The sequence below is a fragment of the Macaca nemestrina genome, chromosome 10 (assembly GCF_043159975.1).
Source record: "Macaca nemestrina isolate mMacNem1 chromosome 10, mMacNem.hap1, whole genome shotgun sequence".
NCBI classification, from domain to species: domain Eukaryota; kingdom Metazoa; phylum Chordata; class Mammalia; order Primates; family Cercopithecidae; genus Macaca; species Macaca nemestrina.
Window position 1 is genome coordinate 129,381,757 of NC_092134.1, and position 19,258 is coordinate 129,401,014.

The window sequence follows — 19,258 nt, forward strand, 5'->3', positions numbered from 1 at the left end:
TAAATGACAGTTAAAAAACAAAAGACATTCCTAAGTAACCAATGTGTCAAAGAGGATTGTGATTACGAGAGAAATTAGAAAAATACTTTAAGGAAAATAGATGGCAATTGTGATTACAAGGGAAATTAGAAAAATACTTTGAGATGAAAAAAAGGAAATACAACATACTAAAACTTAAGGGGTACAACTGGAGCATTCCTCAGAGGGAGCTGAACATACCTTTTTTTTTTTTTTTTTTTTAAAGAAGAAAGGTTTCAAATCAGTAATACAATCTTCCACCTTAAGAAACTAGCAAAAGAAGAGCAAATTAAACATAAAGCAAGTAGATGGAATGTAATAATAAATAGTAGGCAGAGCGGAATAAAATAGAGAATGGAAATACAACAGAGAAAAATCAATGAAACCAAAAGATGGTTCCTCAAAAGGATCAACAAAATTTACCAATCTTTAGCTAGACTGACCATTAGAGAAAGAGAAAACTCAAAAATACTAAAATGAGGACCGAAAGAGACACCATTACCAACATTACAGAAATAAAAGGGATACAAAGGATACTAGGAAAAATTGCATGCCAAAAAACTAGATAACCTAGATGAAATGGACAAATTCCTAGAAAGACACAAAGCAGCAAAACAGACTCAAGAAGAAATAGAAAATCTGAATTAGACCTATAGCAAATAACAAGATACAATTAGTAATAAAAAATTTTCTTTGATTAGTAATCAAAGAAAAGCCCAGGTTCACATGACTTCACTGATGAATTCTACCAAATATTTAAATAATCAACACTCACAAACTCTTCCAAAAAGTGGAATAGGAGAAAGCTTATTCCAACTTATTCCATGAGGCCAATAATATGTGCTTGAAACCAAAACCAAACAAAGATATCAGAAGAAAACTACAGAACACTATGGCCTTGTGAATTTATATGCAAAAAAACCTCAATAAAATACTAGAAGGTTGAATCTAGCAACATATAAAGAAGATTATACACCATGACTAAAAGGGATTTATCTCAAGAATAAAGGTTGGTTTGACATCTGAAAAATCAATTACTATAATACACTGTATCAACAGGAAAAAAAGGACAAAACTTGCATGTTTATCTCAATAGACAAAAAAAAGGAAAAGAAAAGAACTTGACAGAAATTCAACACCTTCACATGATAAAAACACTCAATAACCTAGAAATAGGAGGGAATTTCCCCAATTTGATAATGGATATCTACAAAAAACCCACAGCTAACATCTTACTAATGGTGGAACACTGAATGCTTTCCCCCAAAGATCATGAATACGGCCAACAATCTTGTCTTCTCTCAAGACAGTGTCACTTCTATTTAACACTGTACTACTGAGAAAAAGAAACAGAAAGCATTCAGGGAAAGGAAAGGAAAGGAAAAAGTAAAACTATGTCCTTGAAGATGACATGATTTTAAATATGGAAAATCTAATCCAAAAGAATTCTTGCCCCGCTGAAAAAACCTTTTAGAGCTACTACATGAGTAGAGCAAGGGTCCAGGATACATGATCACTATACAAAAATCAGTTGTGTTTCTACACACTATCAATGAACAATCTGAAAATGAAATTAAGAAAATGCCTCCACTTATAGTAGCCTAAAAAGAATACAATATTTAGGAATCAATTTAGCATAAAGCGTGCAAAATCTGTGCACTAAAAACCACAAAATATCATTAAAAGAAATTAAACATCTGATAAATGGAAAGGCAGCCCATGTTAGTGGGCTGGAAGATTTATTATTATTAAGAGAGTAATACTCTTCAAATTGATCTACAGTTTCAACAAAATTCCTATCAAAATCTCAGCTACCCTTTTGCTGAAATTGGCAGGCTAGTCCTAAAATTCACATGGAAATATAAGGGACCCAGAATAACCAAAACAATCTTTTTTTTTTTTTTTTTTTTTTGAGACAGAGTCTCGCTCTGTCGCCCAGGCTGGAGTGCAGTGGCCAGATCACAGCTCACTGCAAGCTCCGTGTCCCGGGTTTACGCCATTGTCCTGCCTCAGCCTCCCGAGTAGCTGGGACTACAGGTGCCCGCCACCTCGCCCGGCTAGTTTTTTGTATTTTTTAGTAGAGACGGGGTTTCACCGTGTTAGCCAGGATGGTCTCGATCTCCTGACCTTGTGATCCGCCCGTCTCGGCCTCCCAAAGTGCTGGGATTACAGGCTTGAGCCACCGCGCCCGGCCCAACCAAAACAATCTTGAAAAAGACATAAACTGGAGGGCTCACACTTTCTGATTTCAGAATTTATTAGAAAGCTACAGTAATCAAGACAGTGCAATACTGGCACAAGGACAGACATACAGACCAATGGAAAAGCACAGAGAATCCAGAAATAAATCCTTACATTTATGGTCAATTGATTTTTGACAAGGTGCCAAAGCAATTCAATGGGGGAAAGAACAGTCTCTTCAATAAAGGGTGCTGGGACAGGTGGATAGCCACTTGCAAAATAATTAAGTTGGATCCCTACCTTGTACCATATACAAAAATGAAAAATTGAACAAGCCGAGTGCAGTGGTTCATACCTGTAATCCCAGCACTTTGGGAGGCTGAGGTGGGTGGATCACAATGTCCAGAGATTGAGAGTATCCTGGCCAACATGGTGAAACCCCATCTCTACTAAAAATAAAAAACAATTAGCTGGGCATGGTGGCGCACACCTGTAGGCCCAGGTACTCGGGAGGCTGAGGCAGGAGAATCACTTGAACCCGGGAGTCGGAGGTTGCAGTGAGCCGAGATTGCGCCACTGCACCACACCCTGGCAACAAAGTGAGAATCTGTCTCAAAAAAAAAAAAAAAAGACAACCAATAACAAGTACTGGTGCAGATGTGGAGAAAGTGAAATCCTCATACACTGCTGGTGGGAATGTAAAATGGTGCAGCCACATTGGAAAACATTCTGGCAGCTCCTCAAAAAGTTAAACATAAAGTTTATAATCTAGCAATTCCAGTCCTAGGTATATTCCAAAAAGAAATGAAAACATATGTCCACATTAGAACTTGTATATCAATGTTCACAGCACCATTATTCATGATACCTAAAAAGCAGAAACAACCCAAATGTCCATCAACTGATGAATAGATAACAAAATGTAGTATATCCATACAATGGAACATTATTCAGCTATAAAATGGAATGAAGTACAGACACATGGTACAACAATGATAGCCTTGAAAACATTATGCTAGGTGAAAGAAGACAAATACAAAAGGCCACATATTGTACTATTAATGAAGTCCACAGTTTACATTACGGTTCACTCTCGGTGTGGTATATTCTATATATTTTGATAAGCAGTATCATACAGAATAGTCTCACTGCCCTGAAAATCTCCTGTGTTCCATCTATTCCTCCTTCTTCCTCCGTCTCCTGAAACCCTGACAATCACTGAACTTTTTACTATCTCTATAGTTTTGCCTTTTCCAAAATGGCTCCTTTCACTTAGCAACATGCATTTAAGGCTCTTCCATGACTTCTCGTGGCTTGATAGCTTGTTCCTTTTTTTCTTTATTTTTATTTTTTTCTAAGAAACAGGGCCTTGCTATGTTGCCCAGGCTGGTCTCAGACTCTTGTTTTCAAGCTATCTTCCTGCCTCAGCCTCCCAAGTAGCTGGAACTACACGTGCACCTAGCAACTCATTTCTTTTTACTGCTAAATAGTATTCCACTGGAGGGATGTACCACAGTTTGTTATAAGAGTCTCTTCTTGGAGTGATGGAACTGTTCTGGAATTAGATAGTGATGATCATTGCACAACTCTGTGAATATACTACAAATCACAGGATGAACAAATTAAAAGGTGAATTTTATGGTTTGTGAATTACCTTTCAACAAAGCTATTATTTTTTAAAAAGACATGGTTGCCTAGTGAACCTGAAAAAGCAAAAAGAATAGCTGCAAGGGAAGAATCAAGGTAGCACAGATACAGAAGCTTATGAGGAGAATGAGTATTCTGGAGGGGAGTGGTCAAGCATAAGGTTCTAACTCATGAGTTTTAAGGTTGAGAATTAAGATAAAACTGGATTTAATCATTGCTGATAATTCTAAAATTAACCATTACAGCAAAAGACAAAATAGAAACTAGTCTGCAAAGGCCTGAGGAAATTATGGATGGCCTAGGATTCACAGTCAACAAGTTTAACTTCCACAGAAACAGAATACATAATTATGGTTGCATGCTCTTTAGGAGTTAACTGGGGCTTCTTAAAATGAAGAAGTCTCTAGTACCCACATTTAATCCTATTCCAAAGATTCTTGGACCATTTACTTCCCATTTTTCAGGACAAACAGAATAAAAACATAAATTCGGGGCTAAATCAGGGTGTGTGGTCATAAAGCGCTCATTATGAACAAGGCCTTGAATGAGGCCTACACGCTACCTCATGTTATTTCACACTACCTCAGATGAGGTAAGCAGTATTACCCTCATCTTTTTCAGGTAAAGAGGGGCACATTAATTCCTTTATTCAATGACCTTTATTAAATACTCACTTTGTCCCAAACACTGTAAAACTTTAGGGATAAATATAAAGCAATAGGACCCTTAACCTTCATGCATTTAGACTGGTGAAAAGCAGCAGATATGAAACAAACAGTAACACTGCAGACAGCAGAATATCAATGTAGACAAGAATGCTGGTGGTGGAGGGATGTGTATACACAGACATGGATATGTGATCTCTTCATTTCATAGATGACAAGATTTTAGTCCAGAGACTTCCATCAGAGCAGGGACTAGAACCCAAGTCCCCAGATTTGTATCATGGCAGCCTGTCAGAAGGTAATCACACATGCCTATTCCCATCCACATCCCAGACAGGACGCATTCACCTGATCATATAATTCCTTGAAAAAGCTCTAACACTGACAGGTGCATTAAATACACTGTTGTATTTATGATATATGGTTATTCATTTAATGCAACTCACTTTGATATTAGGCACTCAGTTAAGGGGTGTGCTGAGGAGGTTAACTAACAAACTTTTTCATGTTACACCTCATTGAAGTTTCCCTCTACTACTGTGATTCTCCATGCCCACCCACTAAAGTGATGCCATTGTATTCCTTTATAAACCTCTGATTTCTCTCTTCTTCACCATTCCTACTGATAGGGACAGGAGACAGAAAATTCTAGACAGAAAAGGGTGGGTCCCCAACAAAACCCATCCTCAAGCCGAAAAGCCTGAAATGACGGCCCAAAATGAGAACTTACATCCCTGTTTTCCCACTCAAATGTTGCCTTTTCCTAAGCCACCCATGGCCCTGCCACACCCCATCCTGTGCCTATAAAACCCCCAAACTCAGCCGGTAGACGAGACTACAACTAGATGTCAGAGAGCAGCAGCCTGACTTCAGAGGAATGGCTTGATGGCGTAACTTCAGAGAAGAGTCTGGCTGGAGACAGCTGGACTTCAAGGGAAGATTACTTACCAGTCCCATCCCCTTTTCAGTTCCCCCTCCTGCTGAGAACCACTTTCATCAGCAATAAAATCCCCCGCATTCACCATCCTTCAATTCATTTGTGTGACCTCATTTACCTGGACGATGGATAAGAGTTTGGGAGCCACAAGTGTAGAAACAAAAGGCTGTCACACTGGCCCTTTGCCCTTGCTGGTGGAGGGCAGTTGCCTCACAAGAAAAGGCAAAGGGTCCACTGAGCTATTAATGGTTGAGCCATCCACGGATGGCAGAGCTCAAAGAGCACTGTAACACTCCCTCTGGGGCTTCAGAAGTCTCAGGCACCCCTACCTGGATGCTGTCTTTGGGTCTGCAGAAAGTTCACTCCTGCCAGCACCAAAGCAGCTGGCCGATTCCAGTGCTCATTCACGCCAGTTCCCTCACACGTTTGCTCACATGCTCCCTACTGCAAGGAGCTGAGAGTGGTGGGTTGAGTATATGAGGCACTCCTGTAGTGAGTCCTGCGAAAGGGTCCAGGAAATATCCTGCTTCACTGACACCCCAACACCAGTCAGGGCACTACTCACAGGTTGTTACAATAGGTGCCCAGTGCATCTCCCCACCATCTCCCCTTTTCCACCCCACTTCCCTAGTCAATCCATTTTGCAAGAGCTGCCAGATTAACCTTTCTTTTCAAGGGTGTTTTTCTTCACTGTAAAAAAGTAATACCTGATCATTATAGAAATAACAAATTTTCTCTAATGGCCCTGGCCATGTCACCCTCAAGTTCAAGAAGAGACCTCTGGGCCGGGCGCGGTGGCTCAAGCCTGTAATCCCAGCACTCTGGGAGGCCGAGACGGGCGGATCACAAGGTCAGGAGATCGAGACCATCCTGGCTAACACGGCGAAACCCCGTCTCTACTAAAAACACAAAAAATTAGCCGGGCGAGGTGGCGGCGCCTGTGGTCCCAGCTACTCGGGAGGCTGAGGCAGGAGAATGGCGGGAACCCGGGAGGCGGAGCTTGCAGTGAGCTGAGATCTGGCCACTGCACTCCAGCCTGGGCGACAGAGCGAGACTCCGTCTCAAAAAAAAAAAAAAAAAAAAAAAAAAGAAGAGACCTCTGGCTCAGCACTACTTACTAAGTCATCATATCCATTATACTCATTTCTTGGGGCTGCTGTAACAAATTACCACAAATGTGGTGGCTTAAACCCAGAAATTTATTCTCTGGCTCTGGAAGTCCAGACTGGGGCAGTCTGGCAGAGCTGCATTCCCTCTGCAGGCCATGGGGGAGAATCTATTCTTTGCCTCTCCAGCTTCTGGTGGCTGCCAGCATTCCTTGACTTGTGGCCACATCACTCCAATCTGCCTCAGTGGTCACACTGCTTCCTCATCTGTTCATCAAAGCTCCCTCTGCCTCAAGTCTTAAAAGGACACTTGTCACTGGATTTAGGGCCCATCTAGATAATGGAGGATAAGCTCCTCCTCTCAAAATCCTTAATCACATCTTTTGCCATCCAAGGTAATATTCACTGTTTTACCATATAAGGTGATAACCACAGGTTCCAGGGATTCAGACACGGACATACTGTTTTAGGGGCCACCATTCAGCCCACTGCATCCAGGATTCCTGCACAAAGCCAGTTCTCTAGCAGGCACCCTCTGTATCAACTCAAGCCAGTCTCCCTAGAGACCACTAGCCTGAACTCCATCCCCTGCACTTCTAACTATACCTACATTTCTATTTTCCCTCTATCCTCCCACCATCCAAAAGGCCAAATCTTGTTTTGTTAAGATCAGCTCTAGCCCTCTTTCTCTGAAGCTCTCACTGACCACCACCCTCAATCCATAAGTCATTTTTCTTCAAAGTCCTGGAACACAGAGTTAATATCACACTGAATTTATATGCTTTGTTATATTGTTTTTTTAGTGGACTCACACATTTTTCTATCTCCCCAAGTAGTCTGAGCTCCTCAAGCACAGAAGCTATGTTTTCTACTCTTTTGCAATCCCACAGTGTCCAGCACAGAGCCAGGCATTTAAGAGATATTTTTATTAAAAGATTGATAATTTAATGAATAAATGAAAAAGAAAAATCAGCGATATTTTGAAAGTGCTTCAAATTGATACAACTACCACCAACAACTTTAAAGCTGTTAAAAGGAAATGCCAGTTTCCCACTCTCAGGGATGTGAAATCTGAAAACCAATTAAGAACTCTTCTTTTATCACCCTTTTTACACTTATTTACATCCTGATGCTCTAATTAAGGCGACTACTAAAAGTTTCCAGTTGTTAAAGTTAAGAGAACTACTGTATCTGGATGAAGAAGTACCAGGAGCCTCAGCCAAAAAGGAAAACAGGAGGGCCTGTTTTGTCTTTCTCTTAAAAACATAAAGAGAAAAGTTATCTCCCACGGATTAAAGAAAAATAAGATAAATATGAATGTGGCTAGCCACTGCTCTTTACCACTTTAAAGAAAAAACAAAACAAGCAGTGGCATTTTCATTTGATGTTAAGGCTCCCATAACTTCCTCCACAGCTGTGGGTTAGGCTTCTTCTCTTTTTTTATTTGCCAGATCTACAGAAAGCAGCAAAGTCTACTCACATCTTCCTGCTGTTACCTTTCTGCCAGTTTTTCTAGTCGACAGGAGAAAGATCAAGTAGGCATCTCTAGCCTGAGAGTTAACTTCTGCCTCTCCTCTCCCAACCCCATCCCTTCCCCCATCCCCTGCAACTGGTAAGTCCTCTTTTTAAAAGTCTCTCCACTCTTAGATGGCACAACAGCCCTGTCTTCTGGTTCTCTTACGTCACTGACCTCTCTTTTCAGTTTATTTTGCTGAGTCCTATTCTTCAGGAATCTTCTGATCACTTTAGAGTTTTCCAGGGCTCTCTTTAGCTCTCTATTCTCTCCACTCTTTATCCTTTCGGAATTTTAAGCACGCCGCATCAACTGCAACTTACACTGTAAAGTCTCTAATATGGTCTTCAGGCCTTTCTTCTGCACAATCTAACCAGACCGATGAGAATTCAAAAAAGACCAGGATTTATTGAACTCAGTATGTATTAAGTTCTTTTGGTATGGGATCATACATATACTACATTTAATTCTCACAATAACTCAATAAGGTCCTTGTTAACACACCCAATCTGTATCTGAAGAAAGTAGTATCTGAAGAGATTAAATAATCTGTCCAAAATCACAACAGTTTGAAAGGGTGAAAATGAGATTTGAACTCAAGTCATATGCTAAAACCCATGTTCTTTCATAATTGGACCATCTGCCTCTGGTCTTGTCCCAGTTCCTACATTTTCACCCTAATCTGTTCTCCATATAGGCATTGGCATTTTTCTTCAAAAACACAAATCTGATTTTGTCACTTCTGCTTTAAAACCCTTCAATGGCTCCCCAACATCTATGGCCTTGGTTTTCAAACCTCATTACACATAAGAGCCACTCAACTGGGAAGCCACTCACAAAATTCCCAGACCCTATCCCAAAAGAATCTGATTCACCAGGTCTCTTCAACTCTGAAAAATACTGACCCAAATTTCTCAGCCTTGTTTACCAGGCATATTGTAATTTGGTCCCTGCTTATCTTTCATCCTCATCTCTGACCACACCTCTACTTGTGCTTTATGCTGTAGTTCAGGGTTAATAAATTACCACCCTGCTGGCAACCCAAATACAGCCTACTGCCAGTTTTTTTTTTCTTTTTTTTTGAGACAGAGTTTTGCTTTTGTTGCCCAGGCTAGAGTGCAATGGTGCGATCTCGACTCACTGCAGCCTCCGCCTTCTGGGTTCAAGCAATTCTCCTGCCTCAGCCTCCCGAGTGGCTGGGATTACAGGCATGCACCACCACGTCCGGCTAATTTTACAGTTTTAGTAGAGACGGGGTTTCTCCATGTTGGTCAGGCTGGTCTCGAACTCCTGACCTCTGGTGATCTGCCCACCTTGGCCTCCCCAAATGCTGGCTCACGCCTGTACATGAGCCACTGTGCCCGGCCCAGTTTTTGAAAATAAAGTTTTACTGGAACACAGCCACGCCCATTCATTATATTCTGCTTATGGTTGCTTTCATGATACAATGGCAGAGTGAAATAATTCCAACAGAGACCATATGGTGTGCACGGCCCTTTACAGAAAGCCTGTCGATCCTTCTCTAGCTGTACCAAAATACTTACTGTACTGTGCAAGATGCTTTAGTACACGATATTCCATCTTTCCTGTTTTGGAGGGGACTCCAGTTCTTTAAAGATTCATTCCTACTCTGTAAACCCATGTCTGACATACTTCGACAGTTAAGCATCCACTCTTAGTGCCCCAAAAGAACTTTGCCTCTGTTGCCCTCATTTTCTACCTCACCATATCGTAATTACTTTTCTGTCTGCCTCACCCAATAAAATGTTCCCTGAGAACAGTTACAAACTCTTAATCATCTTTGCAACTCCAATGCCTAGCACAATGCCTCATACATATTAGGTGTCCAACAAATGTTGGATGAATTAATAAATAAACTTTCCTGAAAATCTTAGAGGATAAAACATTCTAAATAAGGTTATTTAAACTTAGATTAAATTTAGATTAAGGTTATTTAAACTTAGATTTCAACTAGTTTCTGTGGTATTTAAATTACTCCTTGGTTTCTGAATTATCTGTAGAGGTACTCAAGTTGAAATGTGCATGTAACCTAGACAAAGAAAGGCAGCCGGGCCTGGTGGCTCACGTCTGTAATCTCAGCACTTTGGGAGGACGAGATGGGCAGATTGCTTGAGCTCGGGAGTTTGAAACCAGCCTGGACAACACAGGCTGTCTCTACCAAAAATTTTTTTAAATTAATCAAGAGTGGTGGCAGGCGCCTGTGGTCCCAGCTATTCCAGAGGCTGAAGTGGGAGGATCACTTGAGCCAGGGAGGTGGAGGCTGCGGTGAACCATGATTGCACCACTGTGCCCATCCCGGGCGACAGAGTGAGACCGTTTCAAAAAAAAAAAAGAAAAGAAAAGAAAGAAAGCACATAAGCACATTAATGTCTACTGTCAGAGATTTGTTTAATAGATGACATGGCTCTTTTGTCTTGGTCTTCTAGAAAGTGTTGATGTGAGTAAGAGGACAGGAAAAGCAGAAAATGTCTGGGCTATAAGGCACGGCCCAAGGAAGGTAGCTCCAACTGCACCGGAGGATGGTTAAGGAGCCAAAGAATATATGTGAGAATGTCGAGGAGATTTTTTTGCCAAATTAAAAATTGTTTTGAGAACCAGCACTACTCAGAACTGAAAAGAATCAGAAGACTTTGGCAGAGGAAGGGGGTTAAAAGGGTAAGGAAAGTGCAAGAAACCTCATTTCCAGATAATCACGTAGAACACAAAGTAGAAAAGAAGTGTGGAGGGAAATGGCAACCCGTATTGGCACGCTGCAGCCATCAGCCAGCCCACTCCTGCATCAGTCCCTCAACTGGATCTTGACACCTTAGGATATTTCAATTTATTCTTGTGTTCATTCAATAAACATAAAGTCCAACATAAAATAAAAATGAGAACTTTCTATCTATGATCAAAGCCTCTGAAAATAACACATTTCTATTTTCTAATTGAATGTAGCAGGTCAAGGGAGAACAAACTTTCTTTTTTTTTTTTTTGAGACAGAGTCCAGCTCTATTGCCCAGGCTGGAGTGCAGTGGCACAATCTTGGCTCACAGCAACCTCCACCTCCTGGGTTTATGCAATTCTCGTGCCTCAGCCTCCCTCCTGAGTAGCTGGGATTACAGCTGCATACCACACCTGGATAATTTTTGTATTTTTTGAAGAGATGGGGTTTCACCATGTTGCCCATGCTGATCTTGAACTCCTGAACTCAATTCACCCACCTCAGTCTCTCAAAGTGCTGGAATTACAGGCATGAGCCACCGCACCTGGCCAAGGAGAAGAGATTTTCATAAAAACAAGTACTTTTTCCTAGTGGTAAACATGGAGGTGGCCTCAGGAGACTGCCTTTCTCACACTATCTAACAGTTAATGACAGAGCTTAAGTTCATTTTATGTCCCACCCCACTGCCCCTGTCCCATCTGGGGCACAGCCTGGAGCAAAGGGTAGTATAGGTGCTACAAATCTTATACAACAGCATATACTTAGGAATTACTAAAATGAGCATCTCAGGGACCTACTGCACTGTGCAAAGGCCCAAGGAATCACTGTTAGGTAATATAATAATGGTAACGTGTTTTGAGAGCCTACTATGTTTTAGAGTCTGTACTAGAGCTTTAAATGTATCATCCCTAATCCTCACCAAAACCTCACCTATTGGCCACATTTAACAGATAAGGATATGGAAGCTCAAAAAAGTAAATAAATTAGCCAAGATTTTTTCCTTCCCAACAAGCCTAGTAGGAGATCTACTCAGTTAGCAATTGAGCTCTGCTACTTCACACTTTCCTAAACCCCACTTTGAGATGCCCCATCTATCTCTTGCTTTATTTCTCTCATTTGCCATGGTAAGGACGTGCTGGCTGGTTTGCTCAGCTGGAGCACACTGATTAATAAAGCCTGAGTACATCAGGGCAATCTCCTTCATGTCACCCTGATCCAATTCAATTCAATCTCTATTAATGAGTACTTTATGCTGTATTAGGCACACTGCTAGAAACTTGGGAGGCAAAGCTGTTCCCCATTCAAATTTGTCCTGCTCTCACTCCAGCCGGCTAGATGGCAGAGTGTGGAGAACTCTCAGCAAATTCATTTATCACCACTGGTAAAAACAACTCAGAATACAAAATCTTTATAAAGGGAGGTCCTCACATCATCATCATCATCATCATCATGTTTCCTGACCTACTCAGTCAAATACTACCTCTCTATAACTGCTGTTCCTGCCTACTCTGTCCTCTTCCTGTTGCCCTGGTCTTGCTGTCAGCCAGTTTGTCATCCTTTATGCTCTCACTGGCACAGCCACCACACTTCCAAACCCCAATCCTCATCTTCCCTTACACTGAGGAAAATGGAACCAGAGACTGTGACTCATACAGAATGTGAGGGAAAAGTATGTTTTGTGTGTATGTCTGTATATACTAGGAGGACAGTACAATTTTGTGGGATTATAACTAGGGCACAGAAAAGGCAGGGCTGGGAGCTGCCAAAGCCTTACATAAGGACAGTTTCACAGTGCCTGACTGTTGAAGGAGAGTCCAGTATTGTACATGACATGTAAATATTACTCATCTACAACTACAACATGAATTCGAAGTGCAAGTAGAGTACTCCAGAGGCACTCTCCATCCAGAGACATTTTAAATGAATTTTCTTTTTGATACTCACTAAAGTTTTTAAAGCTGCTAGTTTCTAAGTACTTATAAAAACAATGAATTAATAAAGAGTGAGAATCGAATTCATTGTGCTTACCTGTGTATCCTTTAGGAAGTAATTCACGGATAGCTTACCCTCAAATTTTAACTTCACTCTCTTAGGCTAAACAATAACATTGTGAACCTTCCTTCACCCCACCAGATTGCTGGTTTTAGAAATAACCTTTATGTGATCTTACAGCTAAGTAAAATAGCCCAGAATCCTATGTATTTTTCTTGGACTTATTTGAAATTATTGAAGACCTTCAGTAAGCTGTTAAATGTTGCAAAGGTCTGAAAAGGAAAAAACTGAAAACCAGAAAGAATACATTCTGAATCTCAAGTTAGGAAAAATAAAGAACAATACATTCTTCTACCATCCTTAAACACCCATAACATTAGTATTATTTTCTGGACAAGATAATGGACACAGCATTAAGATTTAATTTCAAAATTAACACTGAAAGATCAAGCTAGCAAAGACTTTTATGATATATTATTTCTGCCTTTTGGCTGGAACTGCCATCTTCCAGTAATTCACCAAAATGATGAACACAAAGGGAAAGAGAAAAGGCACCAACAGATGTTCTCCAGGCCTTTTAGAACACATGGAGTTGTTCCTTTGGCCACATACATGGAAACCTACAAGAAAGGTGATATTGTAGCCGGGCGCAGTGGCTCACACCTGTAATCCCAGTACTTTGGGAGGCCGACACGGGTAGATCACGAGGTCAGGAGATCAAGACCATCCTGGCCAACATAGTGAAGTCCCAGCTCTACTAAAAATACAAAAATTAGCTGGGCATAGTGGCACATGCCTGTAATCCCAGCTACTCGGCAGGCTGAGGCAGGAGAATTGCTTGAAACAGGGAGTCAGAGGTTGCAGTGAGCCAAGATTGTACCACTGCACTCCAGCCTGGTGACAGAGCGAGACTGTGTCTCAAAGAAAAAAAAAAAAAAAAGAAGGGTGATATTGTAGACATCAATGGAATGGGCACTGTTTAATAAGGAATGGCCTACACAGATCACCTGAAGTGAGGAGTTCCAGACCAGCCTGGCCAACATGATGAAACCCCGTCTCTGCTACAACATGCAAAAAGTTGGCCAGGTGCAATGGCTCACGCCTGTAATCTCAGCACTTTGGGAGGCCAAGGTGGGTGGATCACTTGAGGCCACAAGTTCGAGACCAGCCTGGCCAACATGGCAAAACCCTGTCTCTAATAAAAATACAAAAATTAATCAGTTGTGGTGGCATGCACCTGTAATCCCAGCTACTCAGGAGGCTGAGGCAGGAGAATCACTTGAACCCTGGAGGCAGAGTTTACAGTGAGCCAAGATTGCACTACTGCATCAAGCCTGGGCAACAGAGCAAGACCCTGTCTCAAAAAAAAAATTAGCCGGGCATGGTGGCCCATGCCTGTAGTCACACCTACTAGCGAGGCTAGGGCAGGAGAATAGCTTGAACCCAGGAGGCAGAGATTGCAGTGAGCTAAGATCATGCCACTGCACTCCAGCCTGGGAACAGAGACTCCATCTCAAAAAAAAAAAAAAAAAAAAAAGGAATGCCCTACAAATCTTACTATGGCAAAACTGGAAGAGTCTACAATGTTACCCAGCATTCTGTTGGCACTGTTGTAAACAAAAAAAGAAAAGATTCTTGCCAAGAGAATTAATGTGTGTATTGAGCATATTAAGTACTCTTAAGAGCTGACAGCTTCCAGAAACATGTGAAGGAAAATGATCAGAAAAAGAAGCCAGTGAGACCCTCATCTCTGCAAAAAATTAGCTGGGCGTGGATGTGAATTCCTGTAGTCCCAGTCACTTGGGAGGCTGAGGTGGAGGACTGCTTTGAGCCCAGGAGTTCAAGGCTGCAGTGAGCTGTGATCACAGCAACGCACTCTAGCCTGGGCAACAGTGCAAAACCCTATCTCAAAAAAAAAAAAGTAAACTAAAAAAGAAAGGTACCTGAGTTCAATTGAAGCACCAGTCTGCTCCACCAGTGAAAAAGAGCCTGAGCTACTGGAACTTATTCCCTATGAATTCATGGCATAATAGGGGTAAAAAAGACGAAAGGTATAAAAACATTTCTCTTCATTGAGTAGAAGTGTGATGTCCTGGCCGGGCGCAGTGGCTTATACCTGTATTCCTGGCACTTCGGGAGGCCAAGGTGGGTGGATCACATGAGGTCCCTCAGGAGTTTGAGACCAGCCTTACCAACATGGTGAAACCCTGTCTCTACTAAAAATAAAAATTTAGCTGGGTGTGGTGGCACACGCCTGCAGTCCCAGCTACTCAGGAGGCTGAGGCAGGAGATTTGCTTGAACTCAGGAGGCGGAGGATGCAGTGAGCTGAGAGCGTGTCACTGCACTCCAGCCTGGGCCACAGAGCGAGACTCTGTCTCAAAAAAAAAGAAGTGTGATGTCCCCTCCCCAAAGAAATACTCAAAGCAAAAAAAAAAAAAAAAAAATTACTTGCTGATTTTTCTGGAAAACTTTCAGAACGCTCCCCTTCTGTCTTGGAAATACCACTTCCCCAATATCATACCCCACGAATGTTACTATGGCAAAACTGGAAGAGTCTACAATGTTATCCCGCATTCTGTTGGCACTGTTGTAAACGAACAAGGGCAAGATTCTTGTCAAGGGAATTAATGTGTGTACTGAGCATACTAAGCACTGTAAGAGCCGATAGCTTCCTGAAACGTGCCCCACTTCTGTCTTGGAAATACCACTTCCTATTAAGTGGGATTTACTACTTCACAAGCAATCCGTTCCTCTAGGTGAGTCCCAATTCCAGAGTACTGCACTGGGTTTTCCCTTCCATCTGTCACTTCCTCACAGCCTTCTACATGAAGAGGAAGAGAAAACAAGAAAGAAAGAATAAAACAAGGAACACAGAGAAGTTGGAAATTTTTTGAATCTCTCTGAGGATATGTGAAACACAAACTGCAGCAGCAGCAAAAAAACACACCCAAAGGACAAGCTATCATAAAGAGTATGCCAGAGACTGTGAAACAGAAGACGCTGAGAAGCACAAAGGATGGCTTTTACTTTAAAAACTGGCAGATTTTAGAAGTCTGATTCCTTAAAATAAGAAAGTCCAATTCCAAAGCAACCTGAAACATCAATAAGCAAATCCCTGAGCATCCCTATCTTCAGGAAATAAAACTGAACAACACTAATGTGGGTAGAGGTAAAGACAGAAAGGTGGCCAGGCGCGGTGGCTCACGCCTGTAATCCCAGCACTTTGGGAGGCCAAGGCGGGCGGATCACCTGAGGTTGGGAGTTCGAGACCAGCCCGACCAACATGAAGAAACTCTGTCTCTACTAAAAATACAAAATTAGCCGGGTGTGGTGGTGCATGCCTGTAATCCCAGCTACTCGGGAGGCTGAGGCAGGAGAATCATTTGAACCCGGGAGGCAGGAGAAAAGCTTGAGCTCCGGAGGCGGAGGTTGTGGTGGGCCGAGATCGCGCCATTTCACTCCAGCCTGGGCAACCAGAGCAAAACTCCGTCTCAATAAATAAAGACAGAAAGGCTATACATAAACTATTTGGATTAACCAATAATGAACGTTATCTATTATCTTACAATCATAAAGTAAGTGATTTGGACAGGGAAACTGGATGGTGATGGGATACTAAGGTTAACAAAAGAAAAATCACTATTTTTTAGAGAAGGCTTTCTAGACGAGGTTAAACTCCAGACTGGCCAAATAGCAACAGGAGTTTAGCAGTGTTCCAACCAACCGCAGGAAAATAGCTCAGAGGGGGAGTGAACTGATTATATGAATGGTGCATTGAGTAAGGGAGCCTGAGAGAAGAAAGGGGAATCGTCAAGGGGAATAAGACTGGTTCAGAGTGCACTAAAGTCTCCAAACTGGAGAGAAGGTAGGAGGCAGCAAAAGAGTGCAAGAAGAAAAAGTACAGTCGTTTCTTCACTTATCTCGACAGGCAAGTTAAGGACTAGGGGTTGCACTACCTGGAAAGCTAGCAAACAGGGTTGCCCTGGGAGTGAAAAATTTCCAGAGAGGGCCCTTCCTGGAAAAAAGCAGCCCCGGTGTTCCCTCATTTCCTGGCTGGGTACCATCGGGCAGTGACTGGAGAGGCGCAGGTATGTTTTAGGCAGGTGTCTCTTGGGTGTTGGCGTGGACTACATAGCAGAGGTTCAGCCGCGGGACTAGCATTGAGCGACAAGCAGGCGGCGGCGCGTGCAAACCACAAGACTTACCTTACTGTCATCCATCTCGGCAGACAGGCTGGCCTGACCGGGCACTCCCTCCCGGAGCCCTCCCCCGGCTCAGCCGGCCTGGCCCGGCCCCCGCCCCGAGGAAGAAGGGGATATGGTTCTGGCTGCCTCCTCCTCTCGCCTAACAGTTCGCTTCCCTGATGCCACAGTCACGGGGACTAGGGCCCAGTTCAGGAATGGCAGAGCGGACCCTGGAGGCGGCCCCAAACGCCTCCCTTCGCCGCCGCCGCCTCCTCCTCCCCCTCCATGACAGTCTCTGGGTGTTTACAGACGCTCTGGAGAGCCGCCGAGACCGGAGAGTGGGCGGGAGCGCCACACGCGGAATGGCCCCTTCGGCTGCCGTAGCACCGCGGCATTCTGGGAATTGTGGTTTTTCTTATCACAGTCTCTGCGCTGCTGACTGGAAAAAAAACTACAATGTCCACATAGCCTCATTCATGGGCAGCTGTTTTCCTTTTGCCTACTAGCTAACGCTGAGGAGGCGGGGCCGGGCTGGAGGCCCAAAGTGCGCCTGACCTGATGTTTTGGCTCCTTAGTGCCAGGGCCTGGAATGGCAGGGAGGCGAGTTTGGAGCTCTGCGGAGGCAGCCCGGAAGGTGGGGTGCCGGAAGCAGGCCCTCCTCTGGGACGCTGAGGAAACCGTAAAGATTCTTTATTTTAAAAAAACGAAAAAGAAAAACTAAGAATGTAAAATAGTGCAGCTACTTTGGGAAGAAATTTGGCAGTTCCTCAGAATATTGGCCACGCCCATACCCAAGGGAAATTAAAACGAATGACTACACAAAAACTTCTACATAAATGTTCTTTCCTAGCAGCATTATTCATAATAGTCAAAAAGTGGAAACAATGCAGATGTCTATTACTGAATGAATGGATAAACCAGTGTGGACTATACAAATAAAGAAATACTGGCCCAGGGGCGGTGGGTCACGCCTGTAATCCCAGCACTTTGGGAGGCCAAGGCGGGAGGACTGCTTTAACCCAAGAGTTCGAGACCAGCCTGGGCAACATAGCAAAACCTGTCTCTACCAAAAAATACAAAAATTAGTCGGATGTGGTAGCACATGCCTGTAATCCCAGTTACTGGGAAGACTGACATGAGAGGATCACTTGGGCCTGGGAGGCAGAGGCTGCAATGAGCGGAGATTGTGCCACTGCACTCCAGCCTGGGCGATACAACCAGACACAGACAAAAAAAAAAAAAAAAAGAAGAAGAAGAAGAAAGAAGGAAGAAGAATGAAGAAAGAAGGAAGAAGAACAAAGGAGGAGAAGGAAGAAGGAGAAGGAGAAGAACAAGGAAGAAGAAAGAACAAGAAAGAAGGAAGAAAAAGAAAGAAGGAAGGAAGAGGAAGAAGAAAGAAGAAGGAAGAAGAAGACCCATGTAGTAAGATTCGTCTCAACAAAAAAAATTTAAAAATTAGTTGGGTGTGTTACAAAAAATTTTTTAAATTAGTTGGGTGTGGTGGTGGTGCTTGTAGTCCCAGCCACTCAGGAGGCCCAGGTGGGAGGACAGTTTGAGCCCTGGAGTTGGAGGCTGAAGTGAGCTGTGATCATTGCACTCCAGCCTGGGCAACAGAGCAGGACTCTGTCTCAAAAAAAGGAAAGAAATATTATTCAGCAATGAAAAAGAATGAAAGCATATGCACACTACAATGTGTCTGAACCTTGAAAACATTATGTGAAGTGAAAGAAGCCAGACACAAAAGGCCACATATTGTTATGATTCTATTTATAATGAAGTGTCTGGAACAGGCACATCTAAATAGACCAAAACATCCATTAGTGGTTGCCAAGGGCTAGGGTTGAAGAATGGCAGGGATGGAGGGATCCTGGAAAGGAGAGTGATAGTTAAGGAGTACTGGGTTTCTTTTTGAGGTGCTGAAAATGATGTAAAATTCAGCGTGGCACAGTGGCTCATGCCTGTAATTCCAGCACTTTGGGAGGCCGAGGTGGGCGGATCACCTGAGGTCAGGAGTTCAAGACCAGCCTGACCAACAAGGAGAAACCCATCTCTACTAAAAATACAAAGCTGGCCAGCCTGGTGGTGCATACCTGTAATCCCAGCTACTCTGGACGCTGAGGAAGGCAAATCACTTGAACCCGGGAGGTGGAGGTTGCAGTGAGCTGTGACCATGCCATTGCACTCCAGCCTGAGCAACAAGAGTGAAACTCTGACTCAAAAAAAAAAAAAGAGAAAAAAATGATCTAAAATCGATTTTGGTGATGGTTGCACACCCTGTGAATTATTAAA

General features: G+C 42.8%; 2 protein-coding genes across 2 annotated transcripts in view; one reads left to right on the plus strand and one right to left on the minus strand.

Moving 5' to 3' along the window:
* LOC105482123 (cAMP responsive element binding protein like 2) overlaps positions 1-17,303 on the minus strand; it is a 31,239-nt gene extending 13,936 nt beyond the window's left edge. Inside the window, exon 1 of the mRNA XM_011742073.2 lies at positions 16,991-17,303. Coding sequence (XP_011740375.1) covers positions 16,991-17,005 — 15 coding nt within the window. The 5' untranslated portion in view covers positions 17,006-17,303. The remainder of the gene's footprint in view (positions 1-16,990) is intronic.
* LOC105482129 (G protein-coupled receptor 19) overlaps positions 1-19,258 on the plus strand; it is a 96,859-nt gene that overhangs the window by 66,264 nt on the left and 11,337 nt on the right. The gene's annotated exons all lie outside the window — the stretch shown is intronic.